Source organism: Rosa rugosa, chromosome 5 (assembly GCF_958449725.1).
Source record: "Rosa rugosa chromosome 5, drRosRugo1.1, whole genome shotgun sequence".
Lineage (NCBI taxonomy): Eukaryota > Viridiplantae > Streptophyta > Magnoliopsida > Rosales > Rosaceae > Rosa > Rosa rugosa.
Genome location: NC_084824.1, coordinates 9,852,215 through 9,878,340, shown reverse-complemented (window position 1 = coordinate 9,878,340; position 26,126 = coordinate 9,852,215). Strand labels below are relative to the sequence as shown.

The window sequence follows — 26,126 nt, the reverse complement described above, 5'->3', positions numbered from 1 at the left end:
CTTCTGGTGGTCAATATGGCGGTGATTTATCCTTATATATACCTGGTCTAGCTAGTTTGGGACACGGTATGAAAGAGGATGACATGGTTGTTCTTTGTATTGTCAGCGATCTATCGTGACTCTTAGGATTGATATCGTTTTGTAGCCCGAGGAATTGGGCGATTAGTTTGGTTAGGCGTTGGGCCCACTTGGCTCATGGATGTCATGATTGTTGACGGATCTATAACTGAGGTTGTTTTTAGGGAGGAAAGTGGGGAACTTATGTCCACCACCGGTCATTCTCATCTTATGTAATCTTAGTATCTTGGAACAAAAGGTTTTCTCATTCTCAAAATTACAAAAAAAAAAAAATTAGTTAAGGTACCTATTGATCAAAAATAATAAACCATCGTGCTTGCCTATGCAGAGTTGCAAACTTTGTTGAGGAGCTGCTATTTACATCTTTCATATGGTTAATGTCATACTGGGAAATGATCTTATCAATAAAATTCTGTTTCAATATATGTGCATCGGTTAGCCATTTTCTCTCTGTACAGCTGTACTACTAGATTTTATATTCAACATCGTGCCGAAGAGAACAACTTTAGTTTTACCCATGTTAAGTTTTGGTGAGTTGACAGAGTGTACGTATCCGGTAAACCTAATATTTTTTTTTCCCCTTCAAGCTCAAGGAGCTAAGAACTTACAACTTTGAAATTCTCAAATTATGTATAGTAATTTTTAGGGTCGCAAATCAAGTTTACTGGTAGTGTTTGTGTCATGTGGCTTATGTCAACCTCACACTATTTAACTATTTAAGGCAACTATATCGTAACTTGGTAATTTAGCTACTTGAACTAATTATGTTAAAAGCAAAAAACCAAATACAAATCGTTTGTTAAACAGGTCTGATGATCAAGAAACCACATGTTTAGCAAAATAGGTTATGGCATTGATACGACACCACTTGTTTATAAACATGATAACATCTCTGATTCTCTGTACTTAAAATTTAATCATAACAAATGCCAATATAAACAAGTGATACGACACCACTTGCATGTTTAGACATGATAACATATCTACCAATAAGATAACACAAAATGATAGTGAATAACACCAATAAGGCACATGCAATATATGGTGCAAGCTGTATTTATCCTTCAAAAAAAAAAAAAAATGGTGTCAAGCGAGTTGATCCAAATAAAATCAGCTCAGTAAATGGTCAATTTTTTCCGACTTAAAACGCAGATAAAACTCTAATTAATTTTGTGTCTTCTTCTTGTTGTACCTATGGATCATTTTGTGATTTTTCGGTTATGAAAAACATGATGGGTTGAGTTATGATCTATTCGTACTTTTTTTCTTCTTCTGGTCAAAGAAGATAAGTAGTAGTGGCCAAAAGAAAAGCATAGTGATAAGTGTTTACCATAGAAGAGACATGGTCACTAGTGACAAATTCTCTGCGTAAAAACCACCGCGCTTACAGATTAGGAAACCACGCCTCAGCTTTGAATTCTAGAAGAAAAAGAAACAGCAGGCTGTGGGCAACTAGAAACGCGTCGTTTCGAACTGTGTTTCCTAAAACGGCCAAAGTTGAAACGACATCCTCCCTTTTTCGCGTCGGAGACAAGTTGCACCTGATAACAATACAGAATCTTTCAAACTTCTCCTCTTCCCATTTTGCCTTTAAAAATGGGCTTTCATTTTGTTTCTCGCATCCAATCCAACAGTACCTTCACAATTCTCAATCCTCAATCATTCCCTTTTATCCAAATCCTCTACACCCTCTGTGAATTGAGCTCTACTCTGCTCACATTTACCAACCATGACTTCGGTAACCTACCTATCTCTCTCTCTCTCTCTCTCTCTCTCTCTCTCTGTGTTCTGTTGGTCAGTTCCATTTGATCAAAGATTGAAACTTTTTCATGTGGAATTTTCTTTTTAGTGATTATATGGGTTTTAGGGATGTGGGTTTGCTTTTCTTCAGAAAAGAAGATTTAATATAATGAAAATTAATATAATGAATTTTCAAGGCTAAAGTGCCTTAAATCAATGAACAAGTATTAGAAGACGGAAATGTCTTTCTATTGCCTAATGTTGATGTGAAAAAGTAATGGGAAAAGTATTTCTGCATGCTGTATGATGCTTACTTGTTGCATAATTGTGCCAAGAAGAGAAAAATCATTCTCTGGCAAAATTTATTAGTACTGTGGTAGATAAAGTTTGAAACTTTGGTTGTGTTTACTTGTTGCAGCATCAGAGTGGAAGGGCTTTACCCAAATTTGGCGAGTGGGATGTGAATGATCCAGCCTCAGCTGAAGGATTTACTATCATTTTCAACAAGGCCAGAGCTGACAAGAAAAATGGTGGAAGTTTACTTACTGCTGTGGAATCATCAAGCAACTGTGAATCCCGTAAAGAAAATAATACGCAGAAGTATCCCAAAAGGGTATGTTTGCATGGTTATTAATTCGAATTTAATTTCTTATAAGTCCATTAACCTAGCTACTGGATCAATTTAAACTGAAAATCTACATTTTGGATGCAGAACAAGTGGCTTTGCATGGGTTGTTAATTAAGCCCCAAGACTAATGAAAACTCGAGACTTTGGTGGGTGTTTTAGTACCAGTATTCTGGATTATTGGCTGCTTAAATTTTGCTCGTACAATTGTGAAAGAGCTGTGGTTCTTATTCTTTATATCTTGGTTGTTTTTGTCTTCTTGATGATGTATATACTATATACGAATAAAAGAAGTGTCATTTTTTTGTTCTTATTCCCCCGACGTGTTGATGCAAACAATGTGAAGAGACTGAAATACATAGATCTAATCCTAATTTCAGGCGATTATAACTTGGAATCCATATTATAAAAGAAGAAAAAGAAAATCATAAACAACTAGAGATAAAGAAAAAGAAGAACATATTTATTAGGTTGTCTTAGTTGATACAAGCAAAGAAAATAAAGAGTGAAAGTTTCAAAGTATAAAAGAGACATAATCGCATAAATAATATAAACTGTTGAATTATTCTTAGGGTTAATGATAAAAGAGGTCATTCTGAAGTACTTTATTATAATTTAGGATGCACAAATATCCCTATGATAATTAAGGTCACCTATTAACAAACCTAACACTGAAAATACAAATAATTACAAAAACTGCCACTGAAAGCACTCAGTTCAAGACGCTAGGCCTCTCCAATTTCACATTCGACAGTTGCAGTTTGCAATTTCGTCCCCTCCGATCTCGTTTCCGCCGCCGCCTCCAGTTGGTCCTCCCTCCACAAGTACGCCTTTTTCTCCTTTTTTTCACTCACTCGTTCAGATCTGTTAATCGAAATCCTTCTAATTTCTGAATTCCTTTCTCATTTCATCTTCGTCGATTAAGAATCCTCTGTTTTTAAGTTTTGTTTTCGATGCAAAGCTCGTTCACTTTCATAGATTTTTTCTTCTGCCTTTTCAAATATGTTAAGCTTTCTGCTTCCTTGCTCTGTGTGATTTTCTTTTTGATGATGACAATGATGTGTTTCTTTGTTATAGGCAATTAGTTCATTTTGGCTGCAATTGATGGTGTGTTTTGGCCTCCTCCACTCCGGCGTCCTCTTCGAGAATTCCGATTTCGTTCGAGCTCGGACCCGACGACAATTACCGCCTCCAATCAGAGCCCTCCTCCAGCCAAATTCACCAACCACCGCCGCCAGCTTCCGATTGACTTTGGCGTTTTACCATGGCTGTGTTCTTTTTGGCGATCGACTGCTCTTCTCTCTTCACATCTTGAAGCTTTTCACCAAAACCAGAAGCAGGTTGCTATAATAATATGTGTTGCATGAAGGGACATATGTTTTAGAAGAAAATAATTTGAGTATTAATTTTCAGTTGACTCATTTTGCATGCTTAATGATCATTGGAGTCCACATCCTCTCTTGTAAGTGGAAGGGGAAGAAAGTTTCTTGATTCCTAGCCTCACTAGTATATATAGATAGTCTATTCCTGAGGCCTTATTGGTGTGATCCCTGAAGTTTCTATTATTTTCTCTTTATCTGTGCTTGTTTTTTGAACATGCAGGTTATTAGCAAGCTTGAATGCCGCACTGTTGCCTACCATGAGTCAGGGCATGCATTGTTGGTGGACTAACTAGCTTCCATCTGTACCTTATAGGTACCAATCAGGTCAGACATCTTCTTGGTATATTTGTTGGTTTAGCATGAATTGCTATCTACATTACTCTAGTTGGATTTGTTTCATCATATGTGAGAAAGGACGGACTTTAGGTCTAGTTATAGTAAAATGGTCCATAAAGTATCAGGGCCATGACTAAAGTGGTAGTACTAATTCCGTAAGTGTCTCACATGCTCTTGATGAACTTGACTAATGGAAAAATTGTATTTGCCGGCTTCTTAAATTATTCTCGTTATCATTTTTCAGGTGACATTCCTCGAATCAAGAGATAGACTTGGTGGCCGGTTTCATACTGATTACTCATTTGGTTGTCCAGTAGATATGGGAGCATCATGGTAAATTTATCTCTTGTTTACTTTTATTATAGTTTGGTTTGTACGTAGTTGCATGTTTCATAAACAAATCCTCATGAGTAGTGATGTGGTTATGTACTTTTCCCATCCCTACATCACTCTTCACATTTTGATGAATTTGTGGCAGGTAAGGTAAAGTAGATTGATTATCTTGTTTGTTGGGCATGGGAAGTAAAACTAAAGTATATGACACTTATATCTAATGCACGAATGCCTAATTTCATGTTGCTACCATATTGTTTAAAGTGTGCAGTGAAGCAAGAGCACAACCCAATTCCCTAAAAGCAAGAACATGGAAGCTTTTAAAGAGCTTGTCTCCACCTGTAATGGCTGCAGCTCTGCTCTTATCTCCAATCTTCATTACTCCTGATAATCACACTCTTGCTGGGTTTAGCTTCGTTCAGTATGTAATACTTGTTTCAGTTTCAATTTGATGAATGTTTAGTTGTAGACAAATAAAATTGTGCTTGTTGCTTTAGTGGGTAAATTTGTATTTTAGCATCAGAACCTTTTTTGGATTAGATTTTCAGTTGAAGCTCGAGTTTCTGTGCTTTGAGGGTGTCATTTTTTGCTTCATAATCAAATTGGTGAAAATCCCTCCCCTATTACTATTGCTATCATATGTTAGGAGTTGCTTCCAGTTTTCAGGTATCGCAAATGAATGGAAAGAATTGGATATTTTGAGCCACTTTTGTGTGGGTGATTTTCATCTTGATTGATAAATACTATTGTTATACACATTGCATGTCACTGTCATACACGCCACTAACCAATTATTAACCAAGTCACATTGCATGTCACTGTTATACACGTCACTGACCAAGTCACTGGCTAGTGAAGTCATTGGCCAGCTCAAGCGCCTAGTTACTGTTAACCTCATCAAGTCATACGAAAAGTCACTTATTATGTCACTGTCAATCACTAGTAAAGTCATTGTTAACTACAAGTTACTGGCAAAGTTATTGACTATGTCACTGTCAATCCCTGGCCAAGTCACTATCAATCCCTGATCAAGTCACTAACTAAGTAACTGACCATGTCACTAACCAAGTAACTGTCAGTAGCCAAGTCACATGTTAATAGCCAAGTCACTAATTAAGTAACTGACCATGTCACTAACCAAGTAAATGTCAGTAGCCAAGTCACAAGTTGATAGCCAAGTCACTGTTAATCACATGCCACTAACTAAGTAACTGACCATGTCACTAACCAAGTAAGTAACTGACAATGTCACTAACCAAGTAACTGTCAGAAGCCAAGTCACATGTTAATAGCCAAGTCACTGTTAATCACATGTCACTAATTAAGTAACTGACCATGTCACTAACCAAGTAACTGTCAGTAGTCAAGTCACAAGTTGATAGCCAAGTCACTGTTAATCACATGTCACTAATTAAGTAACTAACCATGTCACTAACCAAGTAACTGTCAGTAGCCAAGTCACAAGTTAATAGTCAAGTCACTGTTAATCACATGTCACTAACCAAGTAACTGTCAGAAGCCACTGTTACTGGTCAAAGTCACTGGCCAAGTTACTAGTCATGTCTATGTCACTGCCATGTCACAGTCATGATCATGTCACTGTCAATCTCTGGCCAACTGTTGTTAACCTCAAACTCATCAAACTCATCGACAATGTCACTAGCCATGTCACTGTCAATCTCTGGCCAGTGACATGTTAATCTCTTGTCAAGTCACGGGCAAAATCATTGCAATTAGCCAAGTCACTTATAAAATCATTGCAATATGATCTAATGGTTGCATTACATTAATTATACCTCAAACGAAAAAGTGTACAACCACCAACGTTACCCACCAAGGATCATGGTACACAAAAGTAGTACATGGTCAACAACTAGGAACCTTATAGATTCAAATATACACAGTTACACACTTCAGCTTTTCCAATTGCAAATTTTCTAGGCCAAGAACCTGCCACAATGAGTCAACGAGGATCCAAAATTAGTTAAAAATGCTTATTGAAGATCTTAAGTGATACCAATATAAGCAATATAAGCACAGTAGAAGAAATGGTGGTGAAAGATGTGATGACAAAAGCTACAAAACAGGTATATAAAAAGCAATTGGGATTTTATTTTGCTTTCAACTAAGCAAATAATCTGATTCATGTTTGAGGTGGACTAAATTTGAAAATGTAGATACTACTCAATAGGGCTTTGATCCAGAGGAAGTATGCAAATGGCCTAAATCACCCTAAAAATGACATGATAAAAATTACGGCATAGGGCAGCCAAGTAATAAGTATCTGATATCTTTTCAACATCATCCCTGAAGAATGAGGGAAGCAAACACCAGAAATAAAGATTGACGAGAGATGATGATGATGTACCTTTTGCCTGCCAAAAAGTAAATGTAGTTAATGGGCTTTTGCTTAACAACAATTTTGAAACGAGAAAACAGGGTAGATCAGTATCAAATAAGGTTCATTGCATGTAATCTGGGAACTTTCTAATCTCTGTGAATGAGGATTGGTATTTGATATATATGGAATATAGCACAGCTATGATTCATTTCAGGGAAAGCACAAAAAGGATTCAAATAATTCTGTAAAATTGTACAACGAATATGAATCAAAAACAAGACTAAAGTTTGACCTCACATTGAAGTAAATGATAAAGACTAAAGTTAGCATTCAACTTTTTTCTGAAACAAGAACAAAGGCGGCAAGTCAAAACATTTAATAAATGAGTGAAAAGAAAGGTAAAAGAGTAAACTAAAAGGAGGCATTGACTCAAAACTTCTTCCTAAACACGTGCAGGTCTTGACTCAACTTCAAACAGAACTACAAGGAGGCATGAGAGATCATAAGATATATACCACTCACTCGTGCATATTTCTTTTCAGTAACACAAAACATCTGGGGAACACCTAACCTACAGAACAGTTCAAATATTAAACTGCTATCCAGATAGATCACATTTGCATCTCGATGAATGTCAAGAAATGTAAGCTAATACCAATTCGAGTCATAATTCATAGATACAACTGGCGTCCCATCTAGGGTATCATTGCCTTTCACCAATAGTTTGTATTCTGGCAAACTGTATTACAGAAAGAGACAAGTCTCACATAGAAATCCCCTAATTTAATCACTTAAATGACTTGACACTTTAAATACGCATAGTAAGAGTCTTCTGCAAAAAAGTAGCCTAAGAATATTCAGGTTTTCTTTCTTGCCAAATAGCCGGCTATAGCATGATTTTCATATATAATATATCTATTTCAGAGTAGGTAACATGGTAGGTTATTTCACAAATTCCATTTCCTATAGAGACCATCAGAAATTGAAGGCCACACCATTCATGAGCTAATTAGCAGGATGTAGATATGTGATGCATACAAGCGGAGAAATCAATAGGCATATGTATATTCATTTACCTGCCAAGAATTCTCTTCAAAAGCAATCATCTTTTGTCCAATCAATACCCATCCAAAATCACCTTCCAGCGCTAAACAAGTTCTAGCATATATGCAGATGACTGCACTAAACATCAATTTATCAAACAATTTTATGAAATGCACAATTACGAAGAAGCACGAAAATAGAATTGATTCAAACAGTGGATGCCAACCTTCTTTACACCCAATCTCTGCAACTTGGGAACCTCTTCAAGCAATGGAGCCTTGGTCCGGCGAATCTTGGCAGTCAGAGCACCTGCAGATGCCATACTTTTTTCTTTTGAAGCAAGCTCCGCTTTCTGCAAATTAAGATTACTCAAATTTCAGTCTCAATTTGAAAAATAGGACCAAATAATAACTAAAATTCTACTCAATTTCATCCACCTACGTCCGGATATGACATTATCGCGTTTCAACTTCACGAACTTTTCCGGAAACCAAACAGAGATCAAATTAAGAGAATCGAGAGAGACTGAGAAAGAGACCGAACCTGAAGAGCAGCTTCAATGTCGGACTTGATGGCGGAGTAGAGGCGAGCGAAGGCATCGGCACCGGAGACGTTAGAGTCTTTCTACTTGTAGATGTCGTATCGGTCGTACTTGTTGCAGATCGCGGCGAAGGCATCGTTCCCGGAGACGTTAGTCCTTCCATTCTCGCCGACGACAACGTCTTTTGGCCGATCACGGCAGAAGAAACCGATCAAAATTGTTTGAGATCTCGAGAGAGCGAAAGAGAAAAGAACCGTGACTTTTTTCTCTGAGGAATTTTATCTCCGATCTCTGGTTCAACCTGAGGAAAGTGTAGAAGATAATGCATTGAGATTAACGGAGAGGAAAGAGAAGAAAGATCACGAGGAAGTAGATATTAAGATTCTCTCACAGAGCTTCTCCAAGCATGTATTAGGCTTTATGGGCAGAATAGGAATCAAAAAAATTAAAAATTGATCTTTTTTAACATCACTCATTATTAATAAGGACTAAATTAATATTACTAACAATTCATAATGGACCTTTTTATCAAGGAGGAAACTAGGTGACTTTTTTATCATTTCACACTCTAATGTGACATTTTCCATCATTTCCCTTTATTCTTAATATAGTACCAAAGTCTTTTTGAAATAAAAATCACACGTTGACACTAAACTAATAAAGTGACTAAAAGTAAGAATAATCTTATCAATAGAAAATTAATTAACTCAAATATCAAATTATCAATACTGTAGCTATAAGCCAAATGGGTGGAATAGATGACGAGAATTCTGCTCCAACAACAATTGGTAAAAGAACCTACTTCAGTGGGAACACCTCAAGGTCAAGGTGACATCAAGTGGATGGTTAAGTTACAACTTCAAGGTCAAAGTGACATCAAGATTTTTTTTTTTTTTTTTTTTTTTTTTTTTTTTTTTTTTTTTTTTTTTTTTTTTTTTTTTTTTAGCTAGAATAGCTGATTTTCTTGTTCATTGAACTACCAACTGTTAAAAGATACAAAGCAGCACGTCTTGTTACAACTTTACTTACAAAAGCCCGAAAGTTCTATACATTACACTACAAATAATGAATTTTAGTGCAGCTATTGGGAAGTAGTAGTAGTAGTTACTGTTGCCGAGAGATTTTCAACTACAGGCTCATCTGGTTTTTCTTCAATGCGAAGCTTTTTAGTGCATGCTTGTGCCTCAGAGTCACTAGAGTCAGCAGCTTTGTGCTTCAGTGACAGAGGTGATAATGAGTCAGACTCAGCTGGTTGTGAAGGTGATACACCAGCTGATGGGGAAGGATGCTGTTCAGGGTCTTTAATGGAATTAGTAGTCAGTGACGACAAGGCTTGTGGAGAAAGTAACGCACTACCGGCTTTCTGTTGTTCCTCCAAGATCTTCTCCAAGTACTTTGCATGCTCCTCTATGCGTAGCTGAAGAGACCTTTGAACCTCAAGCTGCTCATGCAGTTGTTTCTGAACTTCCATTTGCATGCGGAGAGCCTCAGTGATATGGAAGCTCCCTTTTCTTCGTCCATCGCTTTCCATTCCGCTTGCAGCTGCTTTCTTTTCTTCAGAGCTAGAGGCCTTCTTATCTTCCTTTTTCTCGGGCATATACTTGGCAAGTCGGTACTTCTGTAAGTGGCTTTTCACATGATAGATGGTTAAGCCCTCAACATTCATAACCTTTAAAACGCCTTTTGGAGTAGCCTTTTCAGCCCCATCAAGCTTCTTTACAGCCTCTACAAAACGCTCATGGAGCTCAGGCGTCCATCGCATTCTTGGTCTATGTGCAGATGAAGGCCCAGGAGAGGGGTGACTTGAAAGAGCATCAACAGGTGGTGCTGTCGAGCCACAACTCTTACCACATGTTAATTCTATGGCTGGTTTCGATGAGGCTTGAGGAATTTCATATATTTCATCAAGCCGGGGATTTTCTCCATTGTCTGTGATAGCCATGTCAAGTTGATCTGACAAAAACTGAAACTCCAATTGATCTGTAAGTGCTACAGTGTCACTTCCAGAGCCAACTCCATGGAAGCTACCATCAGAAGCATCTCCAGCCAAATTAAGAAAGTCTTTCATGAGATACTCTGATTGTTCATCATCATATTGATCGCTCATATCCGCACTTAAAAGCATTGGATATTTTGAATCAACAGCAGAAATGGACCGGCTGTATGTTGGAGGGTGGGGAAGAAATGGCAGATTTCCAAGCTGCCGTTCAGAACTCGATGAAGATGACTGATACAAACTTGTACAAAAAACAGAAGAACGTGAAAATGTGCTCTTGGAATGTTGAAGACTAGATTCTCGCACATTAGTAGGAGAGCTAAAAGATTCTGTCCGTATGAAAGGTGAGAGGCGTGCTGATGAACATTCACGGGCCACTGAACTCCTGCCTTCTGATTCACAACCCAAAAAATCATGTACTGGGGATAGGGATGTACAGTATGACTCTGTGATTCCTTTGGTAGTCTGACTTTGTGATACAGAACTGACTCCATGGTGACTCATGATTACATGTGAAAGCCCTACCTTCATCGATGTATCAGATAGGTGGTGAAATGTGCCACAATCAAGTGGAGGAAATCTACAGGTAGGGATGTATATGTCTAGATTGGGAGACAATGAATTAGAATAAAGGAATAAGTGAGACGATCAAAAGTGAGATATGGTTGCACAACACTGAACACTATTCTAGCAGACTTTGAGTTTCATTTAAATTCAAAATCCACTCAAAGAATCATCAGCAACAAGCTACATTTCCACAGTAAAAGTACTTGGAGGTGAAACGACCAAGTCAAATCCAGCACACCAAGTAAACTGTACAAGGAGACATATAAAGCATAATCTTCTTAGCTGGAAGACAATCTTATCAGGTGGAATGCCATCTTCTAAGGTACATAATCTGAGAGAGACAGAGATCTTGTACTTGCAGGGATTTTGCAACTGAGGAAATGAAATGCTGAGTCAGTGAGACAGGTATGTAGTGTCGCTCAAACTACCAAGTGACATCAAGATCAAGTGGATGGTTATTGACCCAAAAAAATAAAGTTTCGATCAATATGGAGAGTTTTGAGTTTTAATCCGCTCAATACAAGTAAAATATATATATATATATTTTTTAGGGCAACGGAAGACTAATTTATTGATCGAAATCATGACGACCTCACTCGGTCAAGCATGAAGGGTACAAGCACCCCTCATATTACAATACAAGCTCACGAAGAGTACTAAATCCAAAAGAAATCCATACTTCAAAACTAAAATCCTAAAGGAACGGCTGAAAGAGAAAATACAGAATTTTAAAACTCCCTAACCCTACACTGCCCTAAAATGGAACCAATGTCCTGAACATTGTTTGGCTCCAGTTTTGTTGCAGCTGGTCAACGGTCTCTTTTCTGTGCGGGCGTGCCAGCACCATTCGGGTGCGGTCGTCGGGGGTGTCCCTTGACCTGACTTCTTTTGAGCGATTGTGGACGAGGAGAGCACCAACCTCGTCGCGGGATTCTTTGTGCCTCGCGGTGAGGACTTTTACTAAGCTTCTTCAAAATCACACAATCGATACTCGACGTCGTAGATCGAGCAGAGCGAAAATCACTGGGAAGTGGGGAGAACTTGCTAAAGCGTGACTTTAGCTTGGCTGGTTTGCGAGGGCGTTACCCTTGCTTAGCTGGTTCCGTAACCGTTGTGGTCGCGGTACTACAGTCGGCTCCTGAGGAGACTAGGACCGAAGCACGTTGATAGAGGGTTTGGTGGCACTAACAGTCGGCTCCTGAGGATTCTGGGACTGGAGTGTGGTCACCGGTAAGAGAAGGAGAGAGGTTGCTCTGGGATGACTTGAGTAGTCGTAGAGATTAGTTGATGAATTGTGTGTTTTGTTACTTCGTCGTAGCCTCTATATATAGGTTACCAAGCCATAGTGGTTGGTCTTAAACAAATCATGATGGGTTAAGCACTAACGGAATCATGGTGGTTTAAACACTTAAGCACTAATGGAATCATGGTGGTTTAAACACTTGAGCACTAATGGAATCATTATAGGTTTTCCAATTAAGCACTAATGGAATCATGATAGGTTTTCCCTATTGGCCACCATGAAATGTAGTTGAATGCTTCCCCACGTGCATGCCATATTCCTTCATTGAATGGAGTATGAATATTTGCATGGGCGTGCCTTTTCTTGCAGCTTGCATAATCTTCCATAATTCTGCAGGTAGGCTTTATTTAGCCTCTAAATAATATATTTCGAACTTATCGACAATATATAGCTTGAGCCACTGACATTGGCTCAATTTCTCCAAGACACGCATTGTTAGGCCAAAATGCTCATTTTGGGTTCAAACAAACATCTTGATGCCTAAGACCCTTTTGGTGTACGTCGCAACATTCAACACACCCACAGCAACATTCTAGGAACAGATGCAGGACAAAGAGCAGGGCAGACCACCCCCAAAAAGCCCAAATCCGACCCAAGTGTGAGAAAAATAGGGGAATTGGCCTAACCTAGGCCCAATTCTCTAGATTGCATCTCTGCAGCCCAGGAAGGCAGAGGCCCATGACCTGCTGCCCACACCCTACGCTCCTCACACCTAGCCGCCGAATCTGGCCCTTCCGAGATCCGCCTGCCACCGCCTAATCAGTATGGCGGCCTCCCCAGGCAGGAGACCATGGTAACCATCGCGCCGCCCACCAAAGCTTCTAGCGACTGCACTTGTTGCACTAGACTGGTTCTGCAAGCACGAACCTGAGGCCTCAACCGGCGATCCGACCACCGATCTCTAGCAGGAATTCTCCGACCTCGCTCCTCCTCTAGTCCCGAAACCGTGACGCCAATCTCCTCCTCGTCAAACCCGATTCCACCAAAGCAAATGCCGATCTCTATTGCAAAACCACCACAAGGTCTGTACTTCGCCTCTTTTCTCTAACCAGACCAGCCTCCGAATGCGCGACGGAGATGAAGCCCTTATCCTCTTACCGCTTGCAACGTCGGAGCGCCCTGTTGCAGATCAGAGCCAAGAAGCGCCGCCGCACTGCTCGCGAAACCTAGGTTTAGGTTTCGGTATAAGTTCATGTACCTAAGTGTCGATACAAGTAAATATTTGATTTAAAGATCAGTGATAATAATTTAAGAATTGGTCACGCGGATTTCATTCGACAACAATATTGAATCATACATGTTCTAAATTTTTTCAGCTTTCACTCAATTCAACACGGTGGAGTACATTCAACTGGAGTACCGTAAAATTTTGCCAAAGTTATGTACTTATAATCACACCCGAGTAATTTGGCCATAATTTTGGTACACTTTCATAGCACGCGACTTGTACACTTTGTGAGGTTCAAGTCTTCGATTTTGTCAAAAACAGACCGCAGATAGTTAGACCATGTTCCCTTTTGGTCAAACAATAATGTGGGAATGCCAATTAATCTGCCGTGCCGATTTGGGCTCTGAAAGAACACCTTGGTGGGCGTACTGCGTTTTAAATTCTTAGTACTCTCTGATCTTGAACATGAGACAGATAGAGACTCGATCATTGTTAACAATGAACTAGTCCAAACCAGAAGACGTAGAACACCCACATATGCAAAGAAATGGCAAGCTGTGCAGTTCACGGTGGCTGTGTCAGCGACTACATAGCCGTCACTGTTTCAGCCATTTGCTTCATTCTGTGAGTGTTTTTCTATCACAGTGTTAATGGGTTTTCTTTGTTGTTTGCAAATTAGTTTGCTTTGGCTCTTTGGGATTATCATGGTGGGAAATTAGATTGTGTGTATCTGTTTGATTAAAAGTCTGGGCCTTTGAGCTGAATTGCAGAATATTTGAAATTTTCTGTGGGAAATGATTAGAAATGTTTAACAAAGATTGAATCTTGGAACAAATTTTGAATCTTTCTGAGTATCCAAGTTTATGGGGATCATATTATTGTTTGTATATTTTGGCTGTGTTTAAAACATCGAGTCTTGAAAGATATATTTAGTATGGTGTTCAAAGTACTGAGGTTTTGATTTGTTTGCTAAAATGGGTCTTAGTTATCCCTGATACTTTAATTTTACAGAACAAACTTTGCTCAAGCGACTAACTGTGGTCCTTTTCAATTTGTTGGTTTCTTTCTTTCAGGCTTGTTTCGCGGTTAATTTTGCCCTTTGTGGTTCACAAACTTCCTTGTGCGAAGCGAAGTGGCTTTTGGATTCCAGTTATTCAAGTTTTCGCCAGCTTCAACCTTGTGTTATCAATTGTGGTAGATTACTATAGATTTTGATGTTCACAGTTTATCTATAATATTCTTGATAACTTCAGCCACCATTGAAGCAACTCATGTTTTTATGCAGATGTCTCTCAATTTCCTGAAATTTGAAAAGAGACATTGGTGGCAGTCTTGCTACGTCTGGGCAGGTTATTCACAACTTTTGTCTTTGAAGTTGCTCTTGCAGTTTCTCATTTGTGAATGTTTGTTATTTTGTGCGCTACTTGAAGTTTCTGTTGCTTGCAGTCTGGATTGAAGCTCCACTTGGCTTTGGTTTGCTGCTGAGCTGTCGCATATCACAGGCCTTTCAACTATATTATATTTTTGTCAAGTAAGCAATCATTGATCACCAGCGTAATGATCTGATCTGAGAAGTATTTGATCAGATCGTTATGCTGGTGTATCTCTATATGATCTGAAGATCAATTCATAAAGATATTTAGGTTACATTTTATTGGATCTATGTGGTTAATTTGTTGCAATCAATATTTCAGGAGGTGTCTGCCACCAATCAGATCATATGTTTTCCTTCCACTAATTCTCTCGCCATGGATTACTGGAGCTGCATGTGAGGATCCTTGAATTTATTTATGCTATCCTACCTCTAAAGTTGCATATGTCTTATACAATGTCTCTTGTATGCTTTAGTTATCCATATCACAAAGCCTCTAAATTATCGGTGCCACATGGGGGCTCAGTGGATCATCCCGTCTATGTCCCTCCACACAACATATGTTGCCATTTTGGTTGCTTTCACTTGTGCTATTCGGCATATAGAGTTCAGGTTTGACGAACTCAGAGACCTCTGGCAGGGAATACTTGTCTCGGCCTCTTCTATTGGTACACTACTCAAATCTGGCTTTCATTTGTTCTGTATATGTCATTATAAGAAACTTACTCTTCATTTCTAATGAAGAGGCTGTATGTCTTTCAATGCAAGTTCTGTCTACATGCTCTTTAGTTTGAATGATAAGTAGTCCCAGTGAATGAGATGTCACCAAATGATGTCCTATTAAATACCCAAGCACATTTAGTATCTCCAAGTATAAAGTGTTTGTGTTTTGCATTTGCATAAGAGTAGTGCATACTCACATAAAACTTATAAGGGATGTGGATGAGTCCATTTCTTGGGGGTCACTAATTGTCATCATCGTGGGAAAGTCAAATCATATGATCTGAATATATGCTTTAGGAGTAAAATCAAGAATACAATTAGCATCAAGAATATCCAGTCATTTTGTCATGTTTCATTTTAATAACCTTAGAAAGGGGAAGGCACATTTTCTAAGCATTCTCGATGTTTAGCTATTATGAAGTCTAGTTGCATCTGGTTTAAAAATTCTGGAAGAAATCATGATGTTACAGAAAATATAGCATTGTCTTCTGTAAGCTGATTAGGCTGTATATCATATCTGAGTAACACATTAAATTAGTATAACTTGTAGGCTGTGCTTTGTTAATTGGTTATCCTAATAACTTCCAGGAGTATGGGTGGTTGCATACGTTTTGAATGAAATTCATGATGATATCTCATGGCTTCAAGTTGCCTCCAGATTTGTGCTCTTAGTAACGGTATGACTTATACTGCTAGTACCTTTGTATATTATGTACTGGGGATAGAAGTCTTCCAACTGATGTGTTTTGAATACATTTCTTATGTATATGTTGCAGACGAGCATTCTTGTATTAGCTATCTTTTCGATATCAAGTTCACAACCTCTTCTATCGCAAATCAGCTTGAGGAAAAGGGAACCTCGAGCATATGAGTCAATGGGTCAGGCTCTGGGCATACCTGACAGTGGACTGTTAGTGCAAAGGGAACCAGCATGTGTCGTAGATCCTAATGAATCACTTGATAAACTTCTTCTAAACAAAAGATTCCGCCAGTCATTCATGGCATTTGCAGACAGGTGTGTTTTCTTCTTCAAGTTCCATTTTTTAAAATGCATTTGCAGAAGAACATTTATGCCCAAATTATTCTCCAGTACAAAGAAATGGTCCAGGGTGTGAAAATGACCTTCTCCTGAACCTAACTGAGAAGTAATATATAGTGAATTTTCCAAGGGTCAAAGTAGTTCTATGCAGACAAATGGAAGTTACAGGATCTTCAAAGATATATATCTATCCATAAACTTCCGGGCAATCTATTTTCTGTAATGTTAATGAGATGAGAATTCAGAAATAAACAAATTTATTGGCTGGCATGCAATGTATTTATTTTATTCTATTGTTCTTCTTAATCACAGTTGTTTGGCAGGGGAGAGTGTCCATTTTTTTGAGGAAGTGCATGAACTCGGTAAAATACCTGTAGATGACCCTGTAAGAAGAATTTACATGGCACGCCATATCATTGACAAGTACATAATTGCAGGTTTGTTATTTTGTTAATGATAATTACATTAGTTCTGTTTCTTTATGATAGACATTACCTTCAACGGTAGTAGACTCACATAGCTAGGAGTTCACTTTAGAGTTAAGACTCATAAGTATGTGGGGACATGAATTTCAATTTTCCTTCTGCAGGGGCGGCAGTGGAGGTGAACATCTCTCACAGAACCAGACAAGAGATCTTGACTACTTCCAACCTAGCACAACCAAATCTTTTTAATGACGCGTTAACTGAGCTAATACACTTGATGAAAATGGTGCGATGAATTCTTAGTGATTTTTGGCGAACTTTCAATTCTTTTAATACTATAGGAGTAATGTCTGAACTTTTATGTATTTATTTATTTTTTATTTTTTTTACTGTCTTTGATTTAGAACTTGGCGAGAGATTACTGGTCATCTATGTTCTTCATGAAGTTGAAAGAAGAAGTGAGTATGAGATCCGGGGCCCAAGAACTGGAACAGATGAGAGGTTGGAACTACTCTCCCAGGTTGAGTTCTGTACATGGTGCTGATGATCCATTTCACCAAGAACAAGAACCATTTTCGGTTGATTCTGGCTGCAACACTGAAGACCATGATGATGAACCAAGAATCATGAGTAAATTCGTATGAATGGTAAATTCGATCATACGTACGCATCATATATTCATAGTGTTAAATGTAGCTTACCTTCCCACTTCTGTACATATGCATTTTTCATAAGTTATAAAATGGAAAAAAAAAAAAAAAAAAAACAACAACAAAAACAAAAAGCTTACGATTTTGCCTGTAGTCTCTTCTATTGTTAATTAGAATTTACTATTCAAAGTCGTTAAGTAGTTTCCGTCTTTTGTGTTAGATATATATGAATGAAGCTTCATCCCCCATCCCCATGGTTTCCTTTTGTTTGATCTTTATCTAAGGACTAAGGTGATTTACTTTAGAGTTTAGACATTCAAGTTGGGATGATGGTTAATTTTCAAATGAGAAGTGATATGGTATTAGCTGTGAGCTCTAATATCAGACTTTCTAGATTCACAACATTAGCTTCAATTCCAACTTCCAAGATGCATGTGATTTTAATACTCTCAACTGCACTGTCAACTTCTTTAAGAGGGTAGACGTGAATAGTAATTAGGTTATTAAATGCGACTTGCGGAGGCCTTGGGGCTTAGAGTATGGTAGAAGCTCTCGATCGGTAAAAAACTACATAACCCGTGACTAAAATGTTGAAACATCGCCTATATTCTACGTGCAATCCCCATATCCCTTCCTTTATTTGGCCAATAGAGCAAATCCTCTCCTTTCAAAACTCCAAGCAACCCCAGAAGGCCAGAAGGAACTCTGTGTCAACCAAACTGCGAGAAAGAAAACAAAATATATGGTACATACATCTACAGCTGCATGCAATATTCATGAGTACCCAACAACCCATCTGGTTTCTCCTTCTCTCTTCTCTTGGTTTCTTCATCTTCCTCAAACACTCCATCTCTTTAGCCCGATGGATCTTCATAACTTTTCTCCGACCCGCTAAAGATCTGAAAAGATCGTACGGCTCTTGGGGTTTGATCACTGGTGCCACTGATGGCATAGGCAAGGCCTTTGCCTACCAACTAGCCAAGAAAGGCCTAAACCTTGTTTTAGTCAGCCGCAGCTCCAACAAGCTCGAATCAGTCTCCGAAGAAATTCGATCCCATTTCCCCGATGTGCAGATCAAAACTGTTGCCTTCGACTTCTCACGCGACCAGGGTTTGGTTAAGTTGGTAGAAGAGGAGATCAAGGGATTGGACGTGGGAGTTTTGATAAATAATGTTGGAGTGACTTACCCGGCAGCTAGATACTTTCATGAGGTGGATGAGAAAATGTGGGTGGATATTGTTAGGGTGAATTTGGAAGGTACAACAAAGGTTACCGTGGCTGTTGTACCCGGGATGCTTCAAAGGAAGAGAGGTGCCATTGTTAATATTGGGTCTGGGGCAGCCGTTGTGGTTCCTTCCCATCCTCTCTACACCATCTACGCAGCTACCAAAGCGTAAGCATAAACTTAATTAATTAAACCTCTTTGGTGATCAGACTAAGTAATTTAATTTTCAGATAAATTTTTACAAAAATGATCTCATTTAGAATACACTCCTTTTTACTTTCTCTTCCTTCAATGTGATCATTTTTGTTTTGACATGTTTTTTGCCATTTTGTTTTTCTATTTGGCTCATGTTCATATCACTATGAAAAGAAAAAAAAGAAAAACAAAAATTATGATTACACTACAGAAGAATATATTAGAAAACTCATCTAACTATACAGTCATTTGCCTAGTATCGTTTGATTTTTAGTGATATTAGTCATTTGCCTTTTTTTTTTCTTCTATTTGGCTCATGTTCATATCACTATGAAAAGAAAAAAAGAAAAACAAAAATTATGATTACACTACAGAAGAATATATTAGAAAACTCATCTAACTATACAGTCATTTGCCTAGTATCATTTGATTTTTAGTGATATTAATCTTTTTAGTGATATTAGTCATTTGCCAATTTTTTTCTTCTATTTGGCTCATGTTCATATCACTATGAAAAGAAAAAAAGAAAAACAAAAACAAAAACAAAAACAAAAATTATGATTACACTACAGAAGAATATATTAGAAAACTCATGTAACTATACAGTCATTTGCCTAGTATCATATGATTTTTAGTGATATTAGTCTCCCTTTTATAAGTAGGAGGTCCTGAGTTCCACTTACGGACGAGAAATTGTTGTGTATCTTAGTTATGGGAGCCATTCTAATGAGGACTAGTTGAAGATTTTTATGTTAGACCCACTTTTCTATCACATTTTTGCAAATTAACCGTTAGATGTTTTGGTATTTATGTGTAGATCATTTATGCAATTTTTCAACCAAATAGAAAATTGTTAAGACATTTATAATCGTGATTTATCAGTTATAAACATGAACGGTTTATGTTTGACAGATTTGGTTCGTCCATTGATTTGATCTAGTTTGATACCTTAACGATTAGCAATTTGAAAGAAAATTTTCAGAAGTGATTTACTCATATATACATAAACATCTAACGGTTGATTTGCCGTAGTGTAATCGAAAAGTAGGTCTCCTAAACAATTTATTAGAAAGTCCTCATTTTAATAGTCCTCATTAGAAAGTGGGTCTCCAGATTAAGTTTCTCCAGATGACCTCTTTGGTGTAATAAGGAAAAAAAACTATATAAAGTCTTTTTTTTTTAAGGATAAAAAAAAATTGTATGGTACAGATGGAAATGTTATTACGAGTGTGTATCTACTTCATGATCTTTTTTTTTGAGAATGCTACTTCATGATCTTGAATTATACATGAACCCAAAATAGTTTAGTTAAGAAAAATTGGTACTCCTTTAAAAAAAAAAAAACGGAAAATTGGTGATCCATATCATGGTGAGTTAATTACGTACATGAACCCAAAATAGCTTAGTTGATAAAAATTGGTAGAGACTAGTAGTTGCTCAACTGAAAAATTGAAGTGTTATACCAACACGCACGTACTACAGCCAAAATTCGTCATAATAAGAGTTCGATCAGAATGTTAGTTCCGGGCTTTCTGGGATCTGGAGTTATGATGCATAAACTAATCATTTCATTTTCTGGTGAAACATATGGTGTGAGTGAGACATTGAAAGTTGAACTTTAATGCTTTTCCAAAGTTGACAACGTCGATGAAAGCAGCTTTCACCGACCTTAGTAACTCATTCCAGTACGTACCTGAAAATGACCACCAAATCTTGCATGTAATTAATCTGTAGAAACTATTTTACTGTGCAGTTACGTGGACCAACTCTCTAGATCCCTGTACATGGAATACAAGCAGTACGGAATCGACGTGCAGATTCAGGTTCCGTTATATGTCGCAACAAAAATGGTGTCGAAAGTTGCTTCGATCGAGAAGTCATCATTGTTCATACCATCTGCGGATGCTTATGCAGAAGCAGCAGTCAAACGCATTGGATATGAAGCACGGTGCACGCCGTTTTGGGCTCACTCGCTTCAGTGGTGGTTCGCACGGTTGGTCCCTGACTCTCTTCTTGATGCCTGGCGCTTCAATATCGGCTTAAACAGAAGGGGAAAGCCAGCTATCTAGCTAGGTTGAATATTTTCTTTCTTGGGTAAAATCCTCATATAGTACCTGAACTATCACGAAATGCACTTTTTGGTACCTACAAATTTTCAGGGAGTCCAGTGATAGTACAGGTACCCCTCCGTTAGCCCTTATAGTACATCGGTCCATTATTCCGTTAAAAATGCCTACGTGGCGATCATGTGACACTCATGTGAGTAAAATAATAAGGGTAAAATAGTCTTTTCATTCATAATTAGAATTATAGAATTTAATATATTGAATATCTATAATTAAAAAACATTTTGACAAATAAAAAAAAAGATAAATAATACCCAATTTATTCTTCACTGTTATTGGGATACTTGGGTCAATTAATTTAAGTACTTTTTATTTTTGTTTAGTTTTTATTTTATTTTATGAAAATTTAATATATACTAATTTAGAGATAACTTTTTTCCGGAACAATTAATAGGATTAATCAATAGAGATGGTAGGTAAATCTAGATATTCACTAAATTCAATTGTAGGTCTTTCTTTTAACCTAGTCTAATTTAGTTTAAATCAAAAATTTGTAAAAGAAATATGAAAAATAGGTGTTTTACAATTTTACCCATACTTTAACGGAATAATTGACAGAAGTACTAAAATGGCTAACGGAGGGATAAAACAGGTACCACTAGACTCCCTGAAAATTTGTAGGTACCAAAAAGTGCATTTCGTGATAATTCAGGTACCATATAAAGATTTTACCATTCTTTCTTCCATATATTTGGTATGTATTTCTCTCGATCTTTAATTGAGGGGAAACGGTGTATATATGTGAACTGTTCATTTGGACGTGGTTATTGGTTAATCAGATGATCAAATCACATCGCAAATCATAGCTTCAGTGTGGAGTCTGATTTTCCAATACCTTTGATATAAAGTGTGAGGTTGAAAATGAAGAATTTGTATGTTTAGAATAATATTGACTAAACTTGCGATCTACAAAAATGTCGTCCCATACAGTAGTGTGGGCTTGTAATTGAAGTATTGAACGGAGCATTAAATTGATTGGTTGATGAGTGAAATTTATATAGTCGGGTAGCGCAGTTTGTGCCCCTCTCACTCTTCACTGCTCCACAGGGTCAACTTCCAGTCTTCTGCTTGACACTGTAGATTGAACACTTCACTGGCAATGGAATTGCCACAACTTTTCATAGTAGCAGCAACCACTATAGGCTTCATCTCTGTTTGCAAAGCTTCCATCAATTTTCTGAGATGGGTATATGTCATGTTTTTGAGACCCGCAAAGAATCTCAGAAAGTATGGATCTTGGGCCATCATCACTGGCTCCACTGATGGCATTGGCAAAGCCCTCGCCTTTGAAATGGCCTCAAAGGGCCTCAACCTCGTCTTGGTGGGTCGAAACCCTTGTAAGCTCGAAGCCACCTCACATGGGATCCATGAAAAATATGGCAACCAAGTTGAAATCAAGAACGTTGTGATCGACTTGGCGAAATTGAGTGGGGAGGAGATAGCTAGAGCCATAGAGGAAGGAATCAAAGGGCTTGATGTTGGAGTTTTGGTTAACAATGCAGGGGTGGCTTACCCTTATGCTAAGTTTTTCCATGAGGTTGATTTGGAGCTGATGGAGAGCATTACAAGGGTGAACATTGAAGCAGCAACTTGGGTGAGTAGGGCTGTGATTCCAGGTATGCTCAAGAAGAAGAGAGGAGCAATTGTCAACATTGGATCTGGGTCATCTGTGATAGTTCCTTCTTATCCTCTGTACACTGTTTATGCTGCTTCCAAAGCGTGAGTTTTTTTGAGATTGAATCTTTGTTTTGTGTTGTGAATTTTGTGGTTGGACTAATCTGAAATGCATGCTGTAAGTTATAGGATATGATTGGATGAGTATCAGTGCCTAGCTCCACATGGAAATTGGGTTTAGTGTCAATGCACTCGATATTATTCCCATTTCTATGAAGCCTAACCAATTTGTTTCCCTAAATGCACAAACTTTCCAAGAGGATTCTTATCAGAATCTGTGTTATTGATCATTTTCATTACGCAGCAGATGGACTTGATAGTTTCAAGATATTATGAATCTTGACCCTCTTGGAAAGTCCACTTTAACCTTTTCTCATTTGTAAAGGAAAATCCCAATTGACCTTTGCTTCTTGAATGGGGGGTTGTGGCCTCTAATTGTGAATAATCCTGCACATTTGTGACCAACTTCATAACCCTTATCATTGTGAATTATGTTCTTGTGAACTATGATACAGGTACCTTGCAATGTTCTCAAGGTGCACTAGTTTGGAATACAAGCAGCAAGGAATTGACATTCAGTGTCAGGTTATCATCTTTCCCCTACTTATATTCTTATGTTTAATCAAAATATCTGAGAGTTGAGCTAAGGTATCCATTACAGTAGAGTCGAGCTAAGGTATCCATTACAGTAGAGTTGACAAATAGTTTGTTCTGATAGTTCATGTCAAAAACTTAAAGTCATTGAATAGTATGGGAAAGTCAGTACTATATATGAATATGATTGTGTTGTTTTCAAAGAACACAGATTAATTGGTCCATGTGATTCACTTATACATGCTTAACGCAGATTCCCATCTTTGTGGCGACAAAGATGACAAAGTTAAAGGCATCTTCCTTCTTGATTGCATCTCCAGAGACGTATAGCAAAGCAAGCATACGATGCATTGGTTATGAGCATCTGTGTACGCCCTACTGGGGGCACTCAGTGCAGTGGTTCATAGCACGAGGTTTGCCTGATGCATTATTGAATGCGAGCATTTTCCGGTACTTCCTTGGGATGCGAAAGAGAGGCCAATTGAAGGAGTCTCGGATTAAAAAGATGCAGCAACAAGAAAATGCATTGGGAAATCGCAGTTAACTTGATTCTGAACCTTGTGGACTATTTCTCTTCATCATCTTTACAAGGAAACTGCTGATGCCGCCAATGGCTTTGCTAATTTGAGTCGGAAGTTTCATTTGGGGGCGCGCTTCTATGGCCAAATTCATTCGGTTCTTCACAGGATTAAGCTTCTGTGTAACCGTGTAAGTATTTGCAACTTCTGTAATACTGACCAAATAAAAGAAATATAAGTTATGTTCCACTAAATTAGTATGAGATTGAATCATTGAACCTATCTATATATTCAATATGTATTAAATTTAGATCCATAATACAATAACCTCTACAGTGAGTTAGTTGGATGTTGGATCAAGGCCCTTCAGTCTCCTTCAAGTCCTACCAGTATTTGGAAGTATGCATTGATGAGCATTTCAAAATAATTCAATCAACGCATTTCAATGCCACTGTCCATAAGCCAGAGTAGCCAAATCATGAAAACCTTCAGTCTCCTTCAAGTCCTACCAGTATTTGGAAGTATGCATTGATGAGCATTTCAAAATAATTCAATCAACGCATTTCAATGCCACTGTCCATAAGCCAGAGTAGCCAAATCATGAAAACAAATAGTAACTGACTGAAAGGTGAGAGTAGCCAAATCATGAAAACAAATAGTAACTGACTGAAAGGTGAGTCACTGAGTTGTAAATATCAATGATGTGGATGACTCAGATTGAATCTAAAACCATTACGGAAGTGTCGTTTTCGGTGAGAAGTTGAACGAAAGGTCATTTATGAGAAGATTTCAAATGCTTATGTTTTTTTGTTTTTGGTAATTCGCCTAGATAATACATCAATGAGGCAATGACTAGTGTGTAGCTGGGGAATATATAGTAGCCCATAAAACAAGCAAAAGATGCTAAAGTTTGCAGAAGCACATAACAGCAAGGCGCAAACAAGGGACAAAACCCAGTACGTACCTACTGTTTAAGGAAAATATGATTTGCAGAGAGATTGATGAGAGAATTGTGTGTGTTCTATTATTGATAATAGGAGCCCTTTATATAGGGATTTACAAAGTACATAATATTGTCATACAAGGAAATAGAATCCGAATATAATTAGGAAATCTAGAATCTTCTCTCCTATTACAACTCTAGAACTAAACCCTAGTTTGAAGAGGCACACTCAATGTCGATATCCTTCAACACTCCCCCTTGGGCCGCTCAAACTTGGTGATGATGTTTTGATCGTTGTCTCATTAAAAACCTTGCCAGGTAACAAAAACCCTGTGGGACAAAAATAACCCTGGTCGAAGGACAAAAAGAGCACATCGAAGGACAAAAAGAGCACAACACGTCCTTCACTCTTCGAGATCGATCATGTAGACATCATTCCTCCCCCTGATGTCGACATCTCCCCCTGATTGCTACAATCATGGGAGTTCGGATAATTTTCTCAATCCGAGGCTCTTCACATGTTTCTCGAAGGTGGATTTAGGTAACGACTTAGTGAATAAGTCCGCTACATTATCCTCTGATCGGATTTGATTCACTTCAATCTTTAGAAGTGATTAATGTTGTTGCTGATTGTAAAAGAACTTAGGCGATATATGCTTGGTGTTCATTTGCTCAATTCATAAATGCATGTAGGTTCATCTGTGGTAGACTTCAAACCACAAGCTCCTCGAAAGTGTCTAATTACAGACCTTAGCCATATGCATTCATGCATGGCTTCAGGTAGAGCAATAATCTCTGCATGATTTGAGGAAGTAGCAACAAGGGTCTACTTTGTAGACTTCCAAGATATCGCTGTGCTTCCCATGGTAAAGACATAACCGGTCTGGGAACGATATTTGTGAGGGTCAGAGAGATACCCTACATCAGCAAAATCTATCAAAACATCATCATGGTTTTGATTAAGGGAGGAGGATGATGCGGGCCACCGTTGGTGGCGGCGGCTTTGCCGGTCACAGCGTCTTGGACGGCGCTACTTGGGCTAATGAAATCTGTTCTCATTCTTCCGTCATTCTTTTCTCTTTGCAGGGATAGAACAAGCCCATATCTATCGTACATTTTAAGTAACGAAAGATTGTCTTTATACCAGTCCAATGGCGTTGCGTTGGCGCATGGCTACATTTAGCCAAC

General features: G+C 38.1%; 5 protein-coding genes and 2 long non-coding RNA genes across 10 annotated transcripts; 5 read left to right on the top strand and 2 right to left on the bottom strand.

The window, feature by feature from the left end:
* Positions 1 to 1,613: 1,613 nt before the first annotated feature.
* Positions 1,614 to 2,756, top strand: LOC133713035 (protein NOI4-like). The gene is made up of 3 exons (XM_062139160.1): positions 1,614 to 1,816; positions 2,237 to 2,431; positions 2,531 to 2,756. The coding sequence occupies exons 1-3, from the start codon at positions 1,808 to 1,810 to the stop codon at positions 2,555 to 2,557; spliced, it is 231 nt and encodes a 76-aa protein (XP_061995144.1). The 5' UTR covers positions 1,614 to 1,807; the 3' UTR covers positions 2,558 to 2,756.
* Positions 2,757 to 3,121: 365 nt separating this feature from the next.
* Positions 3,122 to 5,188, top strand: LOC133713078 (uncharacterized). Of its 3 annotated transcripts, none has more exons than XR_009847761.1 (5): positions 3,122 to 3,267; positions 3,521 to 3,783; positions 4,046 to 4,138; positions 4,406 to 4,494; positions 4,759 to 5,188. It is a non-coding gene; the product is annotated as an uncharacterized LOC133713078 (long non-coding RNA). The 3 variants fall into 3 exon arrangements; XR_009847763.1 differs by having other exon boundaries at positions 4,046 to 4,149; XR_009847762.1 differs by having other exon boundaries at positions 4,046 to 4,165.
* Positions 5,189 to 6,237: 1,049 nt separating this feature from the next.
* Positions 6,238 to 8,828, bottom strand: LOC133710990 (uncharacterized). Of its 2 annotated transcripts, none has more exons than XR_009846992.1 (3): positions 8,423 to 8,828; positions 7,912 to 8,231; positions 6,238 to 6,444 (listed from the first exon to the last, which is right to left on the bottom strand). It is a non-coding gene; the product is annotated as an uncharacterized LOC133710990 (long non-coding RNA). The 2 variants fall into 2 exon arrangements; XR_009846993.1 differs by lacking the exon at positions 6,238 to 6,444 and adding an exon at positions 6,451 to 7,406.
* A 563-nt stretch (positions 8,829 to 9,391) lies between these two features.
* LOC133710393 (myb family transcription factor PHL6-like) lies at positions 9,392 to 11,049 on the bottom strand. The gene has a single exon (XM_062136459.1). The coding sequence runs from the start codon at positions 10,945 to 10,947 to the stop codon at positions 9,502 to 9,504; it is 1,446 nt and encodes a 481-aa protein (XP_061992443.1). The 5' UTR covers positions 10,948 to 11,049; the 3' UTR covers positions 9,392 to 9,501.
* A 2,719-nt stretch (positions 11,050 to 13,768) lies between these two features.
* Positions 13,769 to 17,797, top strand: LOC133709078 (regulator of G-protein signaling 1). Its single transcript, XM_062134686.1, has 11 exons — positions 13,769 to 14,078; positions 14,528 to 14,648; positions 14,740 to 14,803; positions 14,901 to 14,985; positions 15,149 to 15,222; positions 15,303 to 15,494; positions 16,138 to 16,226; positions 16,326 to 16,564; positions 16,901 to 17,025; positions 17,178 to 17,299; positions 17,418 to 17,797. Exons 1-11 carry the CDS (start codon positions 14,002 to 14,004, stop codon positions 17,655 to 17,657), a joined length of 1,428 nt encoding a protein of 475 aa, XP_061990670.1. The 5' UTR covers positions 13,769 to 14,001; the 3' UTR covers positions 17,658 to 17,797.
* A 402-nt stretch (positions 17,798 to 18,199) lies between these two features.
* LOC133709079 (very-long-chain 3-oxoacyl-CoA reductase-like protein At1g24470) lies at positions 18,200 to 22,205 on the top strand. The gene is made up of 2 exons (XM_062134687.1): positions 18,200 to 19,056; positions 20,837 to 22,205. The coding sequence occupies exons 1-2, from the start codon at positions 18,251 to 18,253 to the stop codon at positions 21,150 to 21,152; spliced, it is 1,122 nt and encodes a 373-aa protein (XP_061990671.1). The 5' UTR covers positions 18,200 to 18,250; the 3' UTR covers positions 21,153 to 22,205.
* A 65-nt stretch (positions 22,206 to 22,270) lies between these two features.
* Positions 22,271 to 24,344, top strand: LOC133709080 (very-long-chain 3-oxoacyl-CoA reductase 1-like). Its single transcript, XM_062134688.1, has 3 exons — positions 22,271 to 22,928; positions 23,399 to 23,468; positions 23,731 to 24,344. Exons 1-3 carry the CDS (start codon positions 22,309 to 22,311, stop codon positions 24,019 to 24,021), a joined length of 981 nt encoding a protein of 326 aa, XP_061990672.1. The 5' UTR covers positions 22,271 to 22,308; the 3' UTR covers positions 24,022 to 24,344.
* The last annotated feature ends 1,782 nt before the right edge of the window (positions 24,345 to 26,126 follow it).

Excerpts from the sequence above, each read along its gene's own strand:
- LOC133709079 (XM_062134687.1), top strand. The coding sequence starts at position 18,251 with ATGTTGAAACATCGCCTATATTCTACGTGCAATCCCCATATCCCTTCC. Across the intron at positions 19,057-20,836 it reads ATCTACGCAGCTACCAAAGC|TTACGTGGACCAACTCTCTA; the intron begins GTAAGCATAAAC and ends TTTACTGTGCAG.
- LOC133709080 (XM_062134688.1), top strand. The coding sequence starts at position 22,309 with ATGGAATTGCCACAACTTTTCATAGTAGCAGCAACCACTATAGGCTTC. Across the intron at positions 22,929-23,398 it reads GTTTATGCTGCTTCCAAAGC|GTACCTTGCAATGTTCTCAA; the intron begins GTGAGTTTTTTT and ends ACTATGATACAG. Across the intron at positions 23,469-23,730 it reads GAATTGACATTCAGTGTCAG|ATTCCCATCTTTGTGGCGAC; the intron begins GTTATCATCTTT and ends TGCTTAACGCAG.
- LOC133713035 (XM_062139160.1), top strand. Across the intron at positions 2,432-2,530 it reads CGCAGAAGTATCCCAAAAGG|AACAAGTGGCTTTGCATGGG; the intron begins GTATGTTTGCAT and ends TTTTGGATGCAG.
- LOC133709078 (XM_062134686.1), top strand. The coding sequence starts at position 14,002 with ATGGCAAGCTGTGCAGTTCACGGTGGCTGTGTCAGCGACTACATAGCC. Across the intron at positions 17,026-17,177 it reads TGACAAGTACATAATTGCAG|GGGCGGCAGTGGAGGTGAAC; the intron begins GTTTGTTATTTT and ends TTCCTTCTGCAG. Across the intron at positions 17,300-17,417 it reads TAATACACTTGATGAAAATG|AACTTGGCGAGAGATTACTG; the intron begins GTGCGATGAATT and ends TCTTTGATTTAG.
- LOC133710393 (XM_062136459.1), bottom strand. The coding sequence starts at position 10,947 with ATGAAGGTAGGGCTTTCACATGTAATCATGAGTCACCATGGAGTCAGT.